We start from the raw sequence: 19,031 nt of genomic DNA on the forward strand, positions 1-19,031 counted from the left end.
ACATTTCAAGGATGTTGGTTAACCAAGTCCAAACCTCTGACAACATAAGGATGCTTTATGAAAGGAGCCTAGAGTTGAGTGCTGTTTTTTATGTAATGTCTGTCTGTTTCTCCTCTATGCAAACAGACATTTGAAACCCTCTTTGAAAAAGTTTAGCCTTTTCATATTTAATTTACAAAGAAACCCTAACCAAATGGACTTTTATGACACAAGATGCAGTGCAGTAGAATTGAAAACCTTCTTTTATTTAGACAGATAAACAAGAAGAAAGAAACAAAACAGCAAGAAAGAAAGAAAGAAAAAAAGAAAGAGAGAGAGAGAGAGAGAGAGAGAGAGAGAGAGAGAGAGAGAAAGGAAGGAAGGAAGAAAGAAAGAAAGAAAGAAAGGGAGGAAGAAAGGAAGAAAGGGAGGAAGAAAGAAAGAAAGAAAGAAAGGAAGGAAGGAAGGAAGGAAGGAAGGAAGGAAGGAAAAAGAAAACATGAGAGAAAGAAGAAAGACAGTGTAAACCAGAGAACATATACAACATCACAGCATTCGGATGATACGGACCCCCCACCCCCAAACAGCTAAACCAAACCACAAAAAAAGCACAAGTAGAGAGGAGTTGCTAAAGAAGAATTCAAAACACAGCAAGTTCATTTATTGTAACAGGTGGAAGCTCTGTGAAGAGCAGCAGGGACCTGAGCTAAGAGTAGAGACTCTAGAAAAGATCTGGGACCTGAGGGATGCCCAGCCCTATAGGCTGTGCGAAAGTTTTGGGTTCTGTGTGTTAGGCTTCAATACTCAGGATGCTCTGAAACTTCCAAAACCAAATTCAGGATGTTTTGCACATAACAATAGATAAATTACTAGTGTATTATTAAGCCCTGAATTATACTTGGATCATTACACTACTGAACAATATGAGTCCTTATTGATATAAATCATTAAATAAGAAACAACAAGCAAAAAGTTCTTTGCAATAGGAAGCAATAACAGGTGTACAATATTCAACAGAAGGATCAGTATTCTATGAAAAGCATAAGAGTAATGGATGCAAGAAATAAGCAAGTATGTGCTAGCACTAGTGAAAGACTAATAAAATGCTTATCTAGCTGTAAATTATCCCTGCACATACATACTCTAAGGGGAAAAAGTAGTGCCTGCTAGTTTTTGTAGTACCCTATTGCCTCAATGGTGGGCATCTACCCATGGGAGTGGCATTATTAAGCCCCCAAACGGTAAAACAATAAAACAGTGAGCAAAAATAATAGTAAACAAATAGCTACCAAGCATGTAGGGTACATTGACATTTACTCTAATCCAATTGCAAACACCCTTGAGACTTTCATTAGATAATTTCATTAGTAATATATCTGACAGATGGTACACAATTTCTCTAGTTAGGTATTAATATTTCTTTCTCCTTTAGAATAATGCTACTATATTAGACTGTCTTTTTAAGATTAAAGCAAACCCTTGGCTTTTTACTTATGTTAAACACTCCAGGGTAGTGGTTTTTTCTCTATCTGTCTGTCTGTTTTGGGGAAGATAATATGTATGTACTGCTACTCCCAGATCAGTACCTCGTTTTCTGAAGTACAACAGTGAAAACCAAACTTCTGGAAAGTAGTGAAGATCCAAATATATAGACTTGGGAATCACAACAGGCTTGGTTCAAATCTTCAACTCTGTTTAACTAACCATTCAACTTTAGTTAATGAATTAATTACTACATTCCCATCATTTTATATGTTTTATTCATGTGCACAACAAGCTATAGTAGCTAATTCAGTGACTCTCTTTCCTTTTGAATATTTTCTCAGTTTTGTTCCACCAATCTTTTTTGAGTTTATTCAGTATGCTTATCAATATTAAAAATTATTCTCTACTTAATATTCTATTTATATTCACTAGAACATTTCATATTCCATCCAATATAGTGCTTAGAAATTCAAATATCTTCAAATAGAGTACACAATAAACATTGCCTAGAGTCTAGATGAATGAATGAATGAATGAATTGTTTCCTGACTTGTCCTTCTTCTCTTCTACACACTCTTCCCTAAAGGTCCAACAATCCCTTGATGCCCCACATGAGGATGTCACTCACGCTGCCCCCCAGTGTGCCCACCACCTAGATTCAGTTCAGTTTAGACAAAAACATGAGACAAAATTGAACTCAAACGTAGTTATTTCTCAGTAGCTGAAATGAATCTCAGAAAGAGGAACTTTTCCACTCCAAGGTCTGAGATTACAAGGCCACTGTGAGCCACCAGTTGCCTGTCATCATTTTTTTTCCCACACACGGGAAGATTTTAATGGAGAATTAAGCCAAAGAGGACATTAGTGGAGATCAGAGATGGGCAACACACTAGTAGAAATACTGGACAAATCCTTGCATTCAATTACACCTGAAAGAAGACTTTTTCATTGATTTAAGATGAATTCTGTCATTTGAATCTGAAAGAGGGATGGGATACGAAGTAAGCAACAACTGGACGACCAGGCATCTGGCATGGCAAGGCCAACAGGTGAGATGGAAAATGGTCCTAGCCTGCTCCTTGTGAGTGGCACACTTCTTTTTAACCCCTCTGAGCTCATTTCCTCCCTTGAAAATGGATGACTAGATTTCCTGTCACCGTAGGTACCCATCACCTTTATATATGAGTTCCTGTAGACTCAAGTTTCTGCGCATGATTAAAAGTCCACCAAATACAGAGCCGCTTTCCTGTTCTCTTCAGTGAGACATTCCACTGCGACCCTGTCACTCCTGCACAAGGCTCTTTATGAATAGGAAAACAACAGAGTGTGAACATGTCCCTGAAGCTAGAAGATGTCCCTGAAGCTAGAAGCCATACCATCTTTTCACAATGAAGGAAAAAGGGCCCTTGACTCCATGGTAGGAGTTAACATACAAAAGCTTTGCTGGTGTCTCCAGTGAGAGTCCTCACCTGGGCAAGGCCTGATGTTACACATAATGGTTTCCACAGCATGCCCCTCGCATGGCCGCCCGCCATGCTGAGCCGGCGGGTTGCTGCAAGTTCTCGTCCTAGTTTGGTTGCCATGCCCACAGCTTCTTGAGCAGTCTTCCCAGAAACTCCATTCTGACCAGTGACCATCCACTACAGGGAAGTAAAACCATTACACCATTAGCTAAAGTTAAATAGCAAGCACTAATCCCAAGGCAGGCCAAAGGTGGAGAACATAAATTGGCATCTCTTAAACACCTGCCTCCACAATGAATGCAGAACTATACCTGGACACAGCTTATTGTGACAGTGTCGCGCTTCTGAATCCGCCCCTTGGCATGGCCTCCCTCCATTGGCTGGAGGTGGGTTGTCGCACAGCCGGCTCCTCTTTTGGATGCCTTTTCCACAGGTGACACTGCAGGGCCTCCAGGCAGACCACAATGAAAACCCACCGTGCACTGCAAACAAAACACTGCATGTTGTTTCGGGTTTGCAAGTGAGAGTTTCGAAGAGTAATTTCATCAAAGTGACATACTGAGTAGAGAGCTGAGTGTGATAGCTGCAGAGCAGCTATGGAAACCTTCCCTTAGGGGTAAATCTCATATCTAGAAGTGAGACAATAACTCAGTCAATGAAACCCCCTCTCAGATCCTCTGCTGAGTCATGTGGTTGTGGCTATGGCTATGGGAAGAATAGAGATGAAGAAGTTTATATACTGCTTACCGTGTGTGTGTGTGTGTGTGTGTGTGTGTGTGTGTGTGTGTGTATGCGCATGCATGCTCGTGCACTTCTATATATGTATGTGTATAGCTTTCTATCATCTCTCTATCTCTCTATTTATCATCTATGTTTCTCTATATAATATGCATCACTTTCTGAACATTTTTGTTTAGTTTTCAAGGAAAATTTATGTTAGGATTCTGAACGATTAGCATGGTATTTGAATCCTCTAAACTGTATTGTTTTAATCTCATTAGTTGGTAAACCAGGAGGAGACTGGGAAGCTGAGCTTTCTTGGATTCGTTTTCCCACTTACCCTGGACTATGACAGGCACTCTGACCAGGACAGAGCCCATCAAGTTTCGGGCAACGCATTCATATTCAGAAGTATCTTCCTTACGAGCAGCAGCGATGTATAATGAGCTGTTAGGCAGCATGGAAAGTCGGTTATCCCAGGAGATGGGTTGCCCTTGGCGGGACCATGTGATGGTTGGCTGCGGTTCACCAGCTGCTTGGCAATCCAGTATGACTCTGCCACCAGCATCTACAACAGTTTCCACTGGCTCAAGAGTGATAATAGGAGAACCTGTGAGGAAAGTAGATACTGGGTCTTGGTCGTTAAGGAGCTAGGTTAAGATTTTATCTTACAAAATGTGGTGACTTCATTTTGAAAGGAATTTTGCCATGAAGTAGTATGGATTAAAGAGAAGACCCAATGGGCTGGGCAGGAAGGTTTGTGTTTGGGTAACTCAATGACATCCAAAAGAAAGGAGATCTGATGGGAGGCAGTGAGGGGTGAGTGGTGATTTGTATTGTTTTAGGGCATTGACCTCGCGGTATCTGTGAGACACTCATGTGAGCAGTCCTAGATGGCAGGTGGAGTCAGATGCATCCACCTAGGAATTTCAAAATCAACAAGGAATGTGGACCTGTCTTTCATAGCTGGTGAGATTGCTTCGAAAGAGAAAGTAGCATCATACAAGATGATGAAACAGAAAGCATAGGAAGAAATTAAGAGATGGACATAAGGCCATGGTTTATAAATGATACAAAGAACTGTCTCCCAAGGAATTAAGTATGAAGAGTCAGGGATCCTGGTATGAAAGGAAAGGGCTTCAGGAGGAGGGAGAGGCTGTCAGCATCTGGGCTGGAACCCAAGTGAAGTTACTGGAAAGAAGTTGAATATAGCCTGCTGACAGAATGCTTATCTCTTCATTGTTCTACATGCTTGTAAAATTAGCTTGAAAACTATGTTTTCAAAACTGAGGAGGGTCATTTCAGGGAGAAGATGTCTCCATGTGGTGAGAGACACAACATGGAGATAGGCTTGGTAGAGTTTTATGACCAGAAAGGACGCTTGACCCTAGGGGAGGGGGTGGTAGTTCACGAAGTTTCTAGTGTTTGCTAATAACCTATGCTTTCTTTTCCGCCAAAGAATCTCAGATGGCATTGCTGTTAAATAAGAGAGCAGAGGGCAGCAAGGACATTGAGGGAAATGAGAGCCATGGGATGACCACTCAGGGACAGCGAGGCTGAACTGAATGGTGGCTCACTTGCTCAGAGAGAGGGGAGAAACGCATCAGCTATTTGTCCATGGTGACAGCTTATTTTGTATAGAGGCAAGTGTGCCTTACCATCTAAAGCATAGAACAGAATGGAAGCAAACACATTTTGTTGTAACCCGTGTGTACTAGTGTTGTTTTTAATAAGGGTTACTGACGTGTTTTGAGAAAAGATGTTTTCTCACATTAGCTCTGCCATCTCAGCAAGTACCAAGTACCACATAGGCACGTAGGTACCATAGAGAACTATACCAGCAATTCACCTTTCAATCACCCATATCACTAGAGAGACGGCCATTGCTTTCACTTACTTCCTTATCTTTAGATAACATTATGGATTTGCAAACTGGCACTAAATCTGGTTTATCATTCACACTAAGTGTGGATAAAGTTACTAAATAAGCTTGTGTGCTCATGATTCCATGGCTAAGAAAAGTACACAGTTAAACTTAGACTCTTGATTTAGATACTATAGGCATTTTTGATGTCTATAAAGCTAGAATGTAATATAATATACCATGTAAACATATTTCAGGTTAAATGACACATATCATTTATATAATCATCAATCAAACATAAGCATCTCATCTGAATGAAAACACCGCTCTGTGCTTTGAGCTTAAAGTCAACAGTACTGTTGGCCTTTTCATGGTAGGGATTAAAAAGGTCCAATGTCAAGATTTATATGTCAGCTGACCTGATGATGTTTCTCTAGCCTGCTGTGCTTCTCTAGTTTAGGAAGCTCTGTCTGCTCATGGCATCTGAGGGACTCCATAAAGGGCAAACTCTGAAGACACAACTAATTCATGGAAGAGGGCTGCCAGTCCACCTTCTGAGCTCCTTTAAATTACTCTCTATTTTTAACATGTATTTTTTTCCCCTTATTGAAAATATTTTTTCTCTCACACAATATATTTAGTACATATTTTAAAAGCATATAAAACACCATCTTTGAAAGCATGTGGCTAGAGTCTGGTGAACCATGGAGAGCACTCACTGTTGTCACAAAGGTTCTGCCACCAAGATACTGTGACTGAAAACTGTTCAGATAAGAGTGGGAAAGGAAAGGAAAATGGACACACTGTGAAAGCTGCTGTTCAAAATACATGTTGCAGGTTTAAAGGAAACAGCTATTCTCCAGAAGGCAACAATCTTGCTGTTGTGTTGGCTGTTGTGTTGTGTTGACAGAAGAGCTTACTTTGCAGAGTCAGGCTCATGCTGCGCTCCACCATCCCGGCCTCATTGGCAGCTACACAGGTATAGTCACCAGCATCTTCATTCTACAGAAATAAGTGCGCTTGTGAGAACAGGGGTCAGTCAGCAAGGCACATCACTTTTTCAATACGATCGTTCATTTGGAATTTAAGTTTTGGAGAAGCATTTTACTGAAAATAGCACACCCCACCCATGTTTACCTCATAGCTAGGTTAAAAAAAAATGAGAGCAAGAGGAGAAATGAGGGGAAAAGAAATTCCAAAATTAAAATATTTCATAGAACATCGAGTCCCAGGAAATCAAAGTAAAAATGACATCATTCCATAATGTTTACTTTTAAACATTGGCTGATGTTGATTGATACTTCAGATTTGAGAATTTTTTTTTCTAGTTTTAATCAATGTCATATTATCTCCACTTCTTCATGACTGCCTCTTCCTTCTATACAGTTGATGTTTTTCAAATTTTCAAGGCTTCTCTGAAGACTATGAGAGAACCTCTTAAAAACTATGAAAGAAAAATGTAAATGGTATGATTGATCATGGCCATCTCAGAGTCCATTAAACTATCCAGAAGAAATTAACCATTACTGAGTTCTTTCTAATTGGAGTTTTTGAAAATGTATCAAGCTGGGTTCATAGGGCATTTGAGATTAAGGAAAGTGAAAAATAAATTTAGTTGTAATAACACATTATAGTCTTTTATAAATTTATACATATATAATACAGAAAACACATACTGTTTGAATTTTACTTACTTACAATATCATATATGGGCTTAGCTTTCAGTTTTAATATTCAATACACATGGAACCTTCTAGTAGGCAGCTGGAAATGGAACTTGGCAGACCCCAGGCTGATATCACATGTTTAGGACTATGGATTTGTATAATCAAAAGACTTTGCACATTAATAAGGGTATTCAAAGAAGCCTTGAAAGTTTGAGAATTATTAATTGTTATATAGAAGGAAGAGGCAGCCATGAAGAAGTGGAGACAATATGACATTGATTAAAACTAGAAAATATTCTCAAAACTGAAGTATCAATCAACAACAGCCAATGTTTAAAAATAAAGAAAATAAAGCCCAAGAAAGTCCCACTGGGTTAGGCAATGACGTATTTTAATTGTTTTCAATTAATGAAATGTGAAAGTACACAAGAGACGGGCATGGTGGCACACGCCTTTAATCCCAGCACTTGGGAGGCTGAGGCAGGCAGATTTCTGAGTTCGAGGCCAGCCTGGTCTACAGAGTGAGTTCTAGGACAGCCGGGGCTACATAGAGAAACCCTGCCTCAAAAAAAAAAAAAAAGAAAGAAAGCACACAAGAGAGCTCACCAAGTGTGAGTTAAGAAACCAGCGTAGGGAAGAAATGTTTAGGTGAGTCATGTCTTGATTTTCCTTTCCTGAATATTGAAACATGATCAGAGCTTTACATATTTTTTTAGGTTTCTGGTGAAATCTAATGTATAGCTTACTTATAACCATGTTTATAACATTTTGATGTTCTTGTTCTAACATAGATTTGAGAAGTTTATCTCCTAACAGTAAGTAATAGATGAATGATTGGAAAAAGACCCACAAACTTGTTTTATTGCCCATACTTATTTGCGAGAGTAACAGTATCAACTTACATTATTCTTTCATAGTTTCAAAAGACCTTAGTTGCTGGATGAAGTAATGGTGTACATGCATACAATGCCACACTACTCATCACAGTAAAGCATGGAATCCTGTTATCTGGGACAAGGCAGACAGAACTGGACACTGTTCTGATAAGTGACATATGCCAGGCACAGGAAAAGAAGTACTGTGTGATTCCATCCCTAGGTGGGATGGACAAGGCTGAGAGTCACATGTTGGTTACCAGAGACTCGGGGTCCTGCATGAGCAGGAGGGAGTGATTGAAAACCCACAATGAGTAGGTACTGAGTTATGGTTAGTCACCATGAAAGACTGTGGTATTTTATTGCATAGTAAGGTAAACTCAGATAAAATTAAAAAGCTAGAGAAATTATTTTGAAGATCCCTACCATAACATCTGATTAACATTTAATTTGGTTAAAGCATTACACAGTGGACATAGACTGAAACACATGCTATAATATTAATAGATATAATTTTTAGGTGCTATCTATCTATCTATCTTTATCAGTTAAAACATACATTTAAAATATTGCATTAAATTAAAAGGAGGAATAGGCTAGTTTTGATTTTATGATTTGCATAGGACTGGAGAAGAAACTTTTCTCATCTATGAATGGCACTGACACAGGGCACAGCTGGGTAGATGATGTCAACAACTCCAGTGAGACTTACCACAGTGCCGTAGATGGCCAAGGAACCATTACCCAGTTGTCGGATCCTGTGGCTAATCTCTATGTCAGCCCCCTTGCGGCTCCATTGGATGGTTGGGGCAGGGTCTCCTTTTACCTCACAGTTTAGGATTGCGTTCCCTCCGAGTGGTTCAATCCAGTTAGATGGGTAATCACCTTTGAAGACTGGGGGCTCTGGGAAATACCATAAGACAGGCAGGAAGGAAAAGCAGGTGCTGATACTTCCTGTATGACTTTTGACATGCGTAGACATATAACTTAGCAGTGAGGGAAAAGGCACTTTATAACATCATGGGTTTTCAAAGTCAGCACTCTTACTAATCCCCAGTAATGTTGACAACTTCAGTCCTTGTGTAGAGGACTTTGTGTCAAATGACCTCTTTATTTACTTTTCCTTACCTTTAGTGTGTGTGTGTTTGTAGATAATGTGTGTATGTGTGTAAGTGCTTGTGTGTGTTGTGCATGTGTGTATGTGTGTAAGTGCTTGTGTGTGTTGTACATGTGTGTGGATTGTGAATATATGTGTCTGTAGGTGTTTGTGTGTGTGTGTGTGTGTAGGCCCAAAGCTGATGCTATGTGTCTTCCTCAATCTACTCACCAATTTATTTATTGGTGGAAAGTCTCTTTTTGAACCTAGAACTCACCAACTCCAGCTAGTCTGGCTATCTAGCTTTCCCCAGGGTCTCTTGTCTATCTCCTGAATGCTGGGCTTCTAGGTGGCTGACACATCTGCTTAGGTCTTACATGGGATTTGGGTATCCAAACTCACATTAACGACAAGCTCTCTATCCACAGAGCCATCCCTGCAGCCCCTGTTTACCTTGGAGCTGAAACTCGTGTTTTGTTTTTTCCTTATAAATCTATTCATGTTCGGACATTGGGATAACAAACTGCAGTCATGTAGTATTACTTCATAGTAAGGAAACAAAGTCTCATTATGAATAAATCACAAAGGGAAAATGGAACATGTTCACCTACCTTTCACATAAACAAATCCGATCGCTTTCACAAAGCCAACACTGTTCTCCGCGGTGCACACGTAAGTGCCCGAGTCCTCCTTTGACACCTTTTCAATAACGAGTTCACTGTGTCCATTGATGCTGTCAAAGTGGGCTGAGGAAACAGATTAGGAAACAACACAGATGCCTCTCAGTGACCTAGGAAAATGTCACAGCAGTGTAATATTTTGCAGGTAAGATTTATGAGCGAGTCAGCAATTGAACCGTAACTGAACAAGAGGGCCCTTACCACAGAGCCACCCTTGTGCTATTAACTGTGTCTATAGACAACTCATTGGAAGAACCAAAAACAACCCAGGGAACAGGAAGAGAGAATGAAAACAAATGTCTCTCCACAGTATTTTAAAGTGCCCCTTTCATCTTGGCCTGTCGCTTAAATCAGCCTCATGATTGCTGAGTTTCAAAACCCTTTCATTCAGAAATATGGCATTTTCCATTCCATTTATCTCACCCCCAGTTTTCTTCCCAAACAATTTACATCAATGGTGGGAACACCTTTTTAGTTGTAATCCAACTGACTTGGCAGGCTGCAGGGAAATCATGAAAACATATCCCCAGTGGGTAATAACAACACAATGATCAAATCTCTAATAACTTAAAATTCCCAATAAATCATACAGGCTGAGGATGTAAATATTTACAAAGGCAGCTACAATATTTGAATAAGAGCATAACATGAGCATGCTAATTAATTACAAATCTAACTTAAACAGCTGCCATCTGATTATGTATGGCTTCTTTGTATGCATTGTCTCACTTATTTTTAAAGAACCCATTAAACTATATTAGGTAGAAGATAGGCTTCAAAGTTTAAATGTCAGAATTAGTTCTATACCTTCAGAAAAGAGTTATGACTTAGATTTTGCTTTTCTTTATAAAGGAATGGTATGTAAATATGAAGACAATACATTTGATGAATTTCAGTCATTCACAAAATTGATCACGACAGGAAAATCTCAAGCTCTATCTGCTTCTCTAGCAGAGCATTTGGTAGAGGCAAGTCAGAGCTGTGAAGACAGGACAGCCACTCATTACTCACAGTGCCTTTATACTCGTTATTGATGGCATCTTTGTTGATGAAACCAAGCAAGTATATACATACATATGCGTGTGTTAACAATGAAAGAAATCCATGAAATTTGAAAGAGAACAAGAAGGGATATAGGGGCATGTTTGGAGGGAGGAAAGAGAGAAATGATGTATTATAGTCTCAAAGATCACACACACACACACACACACACACACACACACACGAGAGAGAGAGAGAGAGAGAGAGAGGGAGAGAGAGAGAGAGAGAGAGAGAGAGAGAGAGAGAGAGAGAGAGAGAGAGAGATGCATCATCCAGGGATGGATGCTCTTTGCTTAGGCACTACTTTAACACAATGCAGAGTGGCACAGTGGCTAGAAACTTGATGTGTCAACTGAAGTTCATTCACCAGTGAGAAGCACTGTGTTCTGTAAGATGCATGAATCTGCAGGTCCCTAGCAGCAGCCTCTGAACCCACTGGTCAGCAATGCAGCGGTCCAGAGCAAGTGTAGCTGCCCAAGACACAACACTGTCTTCTTTCAGGGAGAGAGTTTTTTCCTTGTTGTTAATGTTTTATATATAACATAGAATTGATTGTTTTGTGATCCATTTCAAAAGAGTGAAGAGTAAGTTTGTCCTGGTTTGGAAAAGTGCATTACTTTACAGAATTTAATTTTTGGCTCTATTTGCTTAATTTGGTGATCACACCTCCAATAGCAGAGACCGGCCTCTAGCTCACCACGTAGTACGAGATGACCTTGAACTCCTGATTCTCCTGCCTCCCTCTCTCAAGTAGGGAGAATGCATGTGTCTTCCCACTCCCAGCCATTTCACAGAATAGAAAGAGTCAACTCTGTACTTGAGACTCCTCAATGGCCTCCCAAGAGGCCAGGCTGCTGAACGGGAGCATGCATTTATAGCTGAACAATTAACTCACCAACCTGGAATAATATTGTTGTTGAAGGTCCACGTTAGTTTGGGCAATGGGATGCCAACGGCTTTACAACTTAACCGTAGCTGTTCTCCTTTATTTAATGACAGGTCTCCAGGAAGTTCAGTAAAAGTGGGAAGGGTATGCACAGCCAGGGTCACAATACGTGTATCTTCACCAGCAGCATTGTTAGCGACACATGTGTAGGTGCCAGAATCTTCCAGCTAGATCAACAAAGTTTTCCAAGTATCAATATATGACAAACTCCTACATAAAGTACACAAAATTTCAGCATCTGTCCTCACAAGGACCACTCTTTCCTAATGCAGACTTAAATTTTCATCTTTCAGCATAAACAATCATGTTAGACTTTGCATGTTATTTTAGTTTAATTATAAAAGGTAAGAGCTTAAGTGTGACCTCCAGGCCACATAGAACTAGAAGAGCTATTTCATAAGACCTTAGAAAACACCCCATGGTTGGCTGCTTTGCAGTGTAGTAAAGGAACCAAGGACCCCAAAGGCTGTTAGCATCTTGACAACATAGTGGGCCTTCAGGGTAAAATGATCAAAGAACAAAACCATCAGAGCATACTGTGGGATGAAGGCTAATGCTTTCCTGGTGTCTCCCTTGCTGAGTCCAGTGGTCAACTTCATCACTCGCTGGACTTGACCTACTGGTCAGTATTAAATTAAGTTGGAGGGTCTTCACTTGGGTGTCACTTTGGTAGCTTCCCAGCTCACATTCTGGTTACTCCTTCTCCATCCTTTGTTGTGTTTTCCCCTTAACATCAATGTCTTCATGTTGACTCCTGAGGGACTCAGTCTCTGGTCCTCCTATAGTCTCTCTCTCTCTGGTCTTAGACCCTTGAGTATCTCATCTAGTACCACAGTTTTAAATGCCACTCACAGGCTGATGATGTCCAGTGTCTCAAATCCAGAGCTTAGTTTAGACTTCTAGCAACATTGACCTTGTTCCTACTTCTGTTTGGGTAACTAGTTGATATCCGAGGGCTGAAGCTATAACGGGAGAAGCCAGGGGGCTGACAGCACTCCTTCCCTTGCCTCTGCAGCCACCGCATTTTCATTGATGGCTGTGCTATCCTTCCCACTGCTCAGACTTTCAGACTTGTAGACCTGGTGTGGTCTCCATTTTCCTCTGATTCCTTTTTTCAGTTAGTCTCTTTCTTTGCTCTTACTACTTGCTGGTTTCTCAAACATACCTGGCTCATTCTCCCTTAAGTTCTTTGATGTTTCCCAGTGCCTAAATAAAGCAGAATTGTTCAAAGAGAAGGTGCCTGATAAACATGGACTGAGTTGGCTGAATGTGTCCAGATGCTCGGAGGTTATGTATCTATTGACAATTGTTTTCCCCTAGTCTAAAATATTAAGAATATTTTTTTTTTACCTGAAGTGCCAAAAAACCTGGAAATATAAATTTTATTACCATTCAGAATAGAAACAATGTAAATTTGGGTGCATGCTTTTTTCAATAGGAAAGCTTCACCTACATACCACTAACCGTCCCAGGATATGACAGCCTAGGTTAAAAGTCTGCTTTTTGTTGAAATTAAATATCAAAACATCTAGTTCATATATAGTATTTGCAAAAAGAGTTTTACATATTCCTCATGTCTCCTGCCTGCTATATATAAGATGCCTTATTGATAGGATCCTTTAAGTGTGTCTGCGACACTGTCTCACAGATTTTAGACTTATTTCCTCAAGTCTCTCAAGGGTTAGGTGCATGCGGTGGGGTTGGGAGGGTGGGGACATCCGCTTGGATACAGGGGAGGAGGGATGGGATGAGGAACAGTCAGAGGGCAGAACGGGGGGGGGGGGATAACAACTGGACTGTAAAAAAAGATTAAAGAAGAAGAAGAACAACAACAACAAACTCATTTTCTCATTCATCTCCTTAGGCCTAGAAGAGCAATTGCAGCTGAAGGCAGATTCCCCGAATATGAACACCCAGAAACTGAGCTGTTTCTGCTTGATCATCACTGTTCTACAGACCCCAAACAGGATGCCTGAAGGCATTAATCATCTCATTAGTGTAGCTCCACAGAGTTTCCATTTTAAGTCAATTATTAGACAGGGTTATTTAAAAACCTGCATAGAGAAAGGCACTCTTTTGACATTTTTCTTCATCATACTTAAATTCACAGGAATGCCTTCTGTCTTGCCATTCTGGCACATAGTTATAAGCACTGAGAACAGCTTGACCACTTAGAATCTTTCCCGATACAAATTTCCATGAAAGTAAAATGATAACTTCAGGAGGAGGACACTTCTTGGTTTCAGCCCTTTTGTTAAATATACTTCTAATTCCCAGGATATAAAATGAAATGCAAGAGCGATTAATCCTACGTTGAATTTATAAGAGTATTTCCTTTCAGTCTTAGAGGAAATACTTCCGAGCTACATTGCCAAAATGACGAAGGTGAATCAGCCAGTTGGCTCTACAGTGTCTACTCGTGCCCATTAAACTTACCACAACATTTTCCAAGATGAGCTCTCCATATGGCTGGGCAGTGTATTTCCCTAACAAGTTGGCTATAAGAACACCATCTTTTTCCCAGTGAATTGCAGGCGTGGGGATTCCATCAGCAACGCACGGGAGAACAGCTTGGGAGTTCTCGTTGACGGTGAAGTGTACTTCTGTGCTTTGAATCCTAGGTGGTACTATGAAGAATTTAGACACAGTCACGCAGAAAATTGAGTTCATATTGAAAAATCAACACACACAAAAAATCCCTTCAAGGGCTTTTTGACATACTTTGATAGGAGTATGGAAAAACAAACAAACAAACAGAAAAACCAAAACAACCAAACAAATAAAACCCCAAACCCCAAACGATGAAATAGTCTATCATACGAAAGCAACACATTCTCATTCTCAAATATTTCTTATTCTTTGAAAATTTCACATGTGTACAATGTATATTAATTGGATCCTCTTCCCTTCCCTTGTGCAATGCCCCCCACAACCCCTCCAACAAATCTTCCTCTAAAACTCATATCCTCCCCACCTGCTTTTATTGAAAATAGATTTTTTTCTGATATAATATATACTGACTATGGTTCCCCTCTCTCTACTCCTCCTAGGTCCTCCCCACCTTCCTTCTCATCTGGACCCACCCTCTTTCTGTCTCCCACTAGAAAACAAATAGGGATCTAAAGGATAATAATAAGATAAAACTAACACATCAGGCCGGGCGTGGTGGTCTACAAAGTGAGTTCCAGGATAGCCAGGGCTAGACAGAGAAACCCTGTCTCAAAAAACCAAAAAACCAAAAAACAAAACAAAACAAAAACCCACCAAAAAAAACAAAACCAAAAAAAAAAAAAAACCAAAAAAACTAACACATCAGAATTGAGCAAAATAAAGAAACAGAAGGAAAAGTGCCCAAGAGAGTCAGAGACCCACTGGTTCCCACCCTCAGGAATCCCGTAGAAACACTAGACTGAAGGCCATGCTCTATATGCAGAGTCCTGATGCACAGCAGTGCAGGCCCTGTGCATGCTGCCTCAGTCTCTGTGAGTTCTTAGGAGGTTTGATCATGTTGATTTAGAGGTCCTTGTTTTAATGGTGACATCCATCTCTTCTGGCTCCTACACTATCCCATCTGTCTGTCTGTCTGTCTGTCTGTCTATCTATCTATCTATCTATGTATCTATCTTCTATCTAATCTAAAATTATTATCATAATTTTTATTTTTTTATTTTTTATTTTGAGACAGAGTCTCTCAGTGTAGCCTTGGTTGCCCTGGAACTTGTTCTGTAGACCAGGCTGACCTCGAATTCACAGAGATCCGCCTGCTTCTGCCTTCCGAGTGCTGGAATTAAGGCATGTGCCACTGCTGCCTGGCTTACATATTGCTTTCTAACTCACTGAGTTCAAGACTCCTGCCCACAGGTATTCACTTCTGTGAGGGTGTGAGGACATTCACTGGGACATAGACAAGCCACCAGTGGCCACCCACCAAAACAAACAAATAAACAAACAAACCTCTTTTTTCAGCAGCTAGCAGCTGCCAATAGCTTCTAATCTTGGGCAGGGCTTAGCAGTCCTTTTCTCAAGGATGCTTGCATTTTTACCTGGCTCTATCTTTGGAGATCATCCACGATTTTCCTTTTTCATTGGGGATTATGTACAGTTAACTTTCAATCACATTCATCCTCCTTCTTTAACTCATTAGACCCTCCCTTACCTGTTCAGCCATCCAATTTTATGTTCACTTCCTTAAGTAATAAAACAAAGCAAAACTAAGAACGATAACAGCAATGCAAAAAACAAGTCCATGGAGTCTAGTTTGAACTGGCTGACCACTTCTGGGTGTGGCCTGCCCTGGTAGGGTCCACGGGCACACACCTCTTTTATATGTTGTTGTTTTGTAGCATCTTGTAGCATATGATGGTCTCCAACTCACTAGTCAAGGATTTGAACTCCTGATTCTCTTGCCTAGCCTCTCAAGAGTTCAGATTCCATGGCAGTGCTAACTACCATACCTTGCTCATAGTAGATTTCTTTTAGTTCTCTATTTGTTTGGAATAAAAAAATATTAAGGCAATGGATTTATGAGTCATACATGGTACTTTTAATATTTAGCCCTCATTTTAGAAATAGTTTATAAAAAATCTGAACATAAACCATGTATCAGACCTATCTGTTAGCTGGAAGAAGGTTATTTTTTTCCCTATGACTGGGGTTTTGGCTTTAATGGTTCAAGTGGTGGTAGTGGGGGCAGCAAGGGGGGCAGGGCGGAGACTGGGATATAAAGCAAATAAATAAATCAATTAGTTAATAAAAAATGTCTGCCTTTATCGCATATCTAGGTGCACAGGTATTGAGGCTTATATTTTTAAATTTTGTCAATAGTTTTATTGTTACGTGACACATGGACAATTTTGATAAACTGTCCACAAATATTTGAAAAGAACAATCTTTTGCTTGAAGGTAAAGGCTAAATGCACAACCATTAGTTCAATAGATTAATTAAAAGCAAGAAATCTATTGGATAAATAATATATTCAAGTTAAAAATAATGAGTGAAGATTCTAACTTGAGTATATTATTTAATTAAAAAGAATTCCATTCGAAATAATCATTTTTGCTATGTAGTTGAGGCAGAGTCATATATACTTAAAAAAATCAAAATTTTACAAAATTTTCAATAAAGCAAAATCGCTTATTAAAATAAAATATACCCCTAAGAAATAGAAGTTGGAAAAGTTTAATTTGCTTTAGTTTAGTCCTACCAGTGACATTAATATTCTATCATTAATTTTGAAATAGACAATAAAACTGTTTTAACCTTTTTTAAAAAAGATTTATTTATTTACCATATGTAAGTACACTGTAGCTGTCTTCAAACACCCCAGAAGAGAGCATCAGATCTCATAACAGATGGTTGTTGGCCACCATGTGGTTGCTGGGATTTGAACTCAGGACCTTTGGAAGAGCAGTCAGTGCTCTTAACCACTGAGCCATCTCTCCAGCTCCAAACGGTTTTAATTTTGACAATTATTTTAGAAATATATTTAAAGATGCTCTTTATGTGTATGTGTGTTTTTATTACATGTACATCACATTTGTGCTGAGAGCCCATGGAAGCCAGAAGGCATTGGGACTCCTGGAACTGGAGTCAGAGACTATTGAGAGCCCCCCACGTGGGTACTGAGAATTGAAAAAAGGTCTAGAAAAGTGGCCACTGCTTTTAACAGCTGAGCCACCTCTCCAGCTCATTAATGTTGATTTTCAGATATTTTGTTATATCAATTACAATGAAAAATATGTTGTGCTACTTTAAAATAATTAATCTTTAATAATGAATCATTATTTCTCATAAGGTTCAAACTGCATGTGTCATTTGGGTCAAATGGTGATTACTTTTAAGCCAAAATGACTCAAAGCTTCAAGAAGTGAAACAGAAGAGCCACAGAACTTGTATGGTCACCACACAATCCTGACAACCCCCAACAATCACAATATGAAGGGATGTTAGCCATACACTGATTTTCCTGGAAATCCTGATGTCATCTCTCACACAGATGTGCGTACACACCAACAAACACAGCATACTAAACACGGACTTGAAACTCAATCACACGTTTTTCTCCACACACACTGTGACTTTGACTCCCACCACATTTTTTCTTGGCGACTTTTCTCATTGCCACAGTGATACAACAGATGGAAAGAAATCGTGGTAAACAACCTACCATGGACGGTGAGTGTGCTGCTGACGCTGCTTGATCCGGCCATGTTGGCAGCCATGCATGTGTACTGACCAGCATCATCAGGCTGAGCAAATGCTATCTGCAGAGCCCCTGAATTCAGGATGCGCTGGCGGATAGATTCGGTAAGTGCATGCCCATCTTTATGCCAGGTAATGTCAGGTGGTGGAGAGCCCTCTGTCTCACACAGTAGAGAGACAGGTTTATCCATTGTAACAACATACTCCTTTTGATGAGAACTAATGACTGGAGGAACTGAAAGACAGAAGGCTCACACTGAGTGTACAAATTTCTCCTATGGTTTTCCAATAGAAGATTTGAGACTGCTATTCTGTAGATTGGTTTTGCTTGGAACATTTAAATTCATGAGTTTAATAAATAACAAGTGTAAGCAACAGTCAATTTTAAACAAGATAAGCATCCATTCATGAGGTATTGGAAGGGTCCCATTCAGGAGAGTCTTTCAGAAAGTCACGAGGGCCTACTGAGGTATTTTAATATACACAAACTTTATGATTCACTTTGGGCACTTCTAAAATGGATTCCATCAAGCTTTGTGAAATACTTCATTGCTCAAAGATACATCCGATCCCCGTATTCTCCAGAGAGCTTGTCACGATGTCTCAGCAGAGTACAATATTTACAAATGAATACACAGACAAATGGATTGCAGAAAATAGCTATATACACAACTTCTTCCCATTTCAGAAACCTGCTAAGGGTTTCCCTTCCAAGGATTTACAGCAACCACTCACTGCTTAGGTATTGCTCTGGATTTTTTTGCCAAGACCCAGATCATCCATCATAGAAATTTTAATTCATAAATATCTATAGTGACTGGCATTAAGTGGTTGAGTGTGTGCTCCCACCACAAACTATATCTGCAAGGGGAGAGCCTGTCTCCAATCTCTCAAGCCCCTGGTGTCTACAGTTATCTGTTTATGCAATGTTCAGATACTATCCAATATTTAATGTGTGTCTTTGTCTCTTCATTGTTCAACCTTTTTAACAATCTAGTGAAGAAAAAAATTCA

General features: G+C 39.8%; 1 protein-coding gene across 4 annotated transcripts in view; it reads right to left on the reverse strand.

Annotated features, from left to right (window-relative positions):
* Hmcn1 (hemicentin 1) overlaps nt 1-19,031 on the reverse strand; it is a 431,153-nt gene that overhangs the window by 38,358 nt on the left and 373,764 nt on the right. For all 4 annotated transcript variants that reach the window (XM_006529757.4, XM_006529758.4, NM_001024720.3 and 1 more), the window contains 9 exons: nt 17,984-18,253; nt 14,253-14,443; nt 11,770-11,983; nt 9,761-9,895; nt 8,766-8,956; nt 6,432-6,513; nt 3,988-4,257; nt 3,239-3,409; nt 2,934-3,104 (listed from right to left, as the gene is read on the reverse strand). In XM_006529757.4, the coding sequence (XP_006529820.1) occupies nt 2,934-3,104; nt 3,239-3,409; nt 3,988-4,257; nt 6,432-6,513; nt 8,766-8,956; nt 9,761-9,895; nt 11,770-11,983; nt 14,253-14,443; nt 17,984-18,253 (1,695 nt within the window). The remainder of the gene's footprint in view (nt 1-2,933; nt 3,105-3,238; nt 3,410-3,987; nt 4,258-6,431; nt 6,514-8,765; nt 8,957-9,760; nt 9,896-11,769; nt 11,984-14,252; nt 14,444-17,983; nt 18,254-19,031) is intronic.

This window comes from Mus musculus, chromosome 1, assembly GCF_000001635.26.
Source record: "Mus musculus strain C57BL/6J chromosome 1, GRCm38.p6 C57BL/6J".
In the NCBI taxonomy this organism is placed as follows: domain Eukaryota; kingdom Metazoa; phylum Chordata; class Mammalia; order Rodentia; family Muridae; genus Mus; species Mus musculus.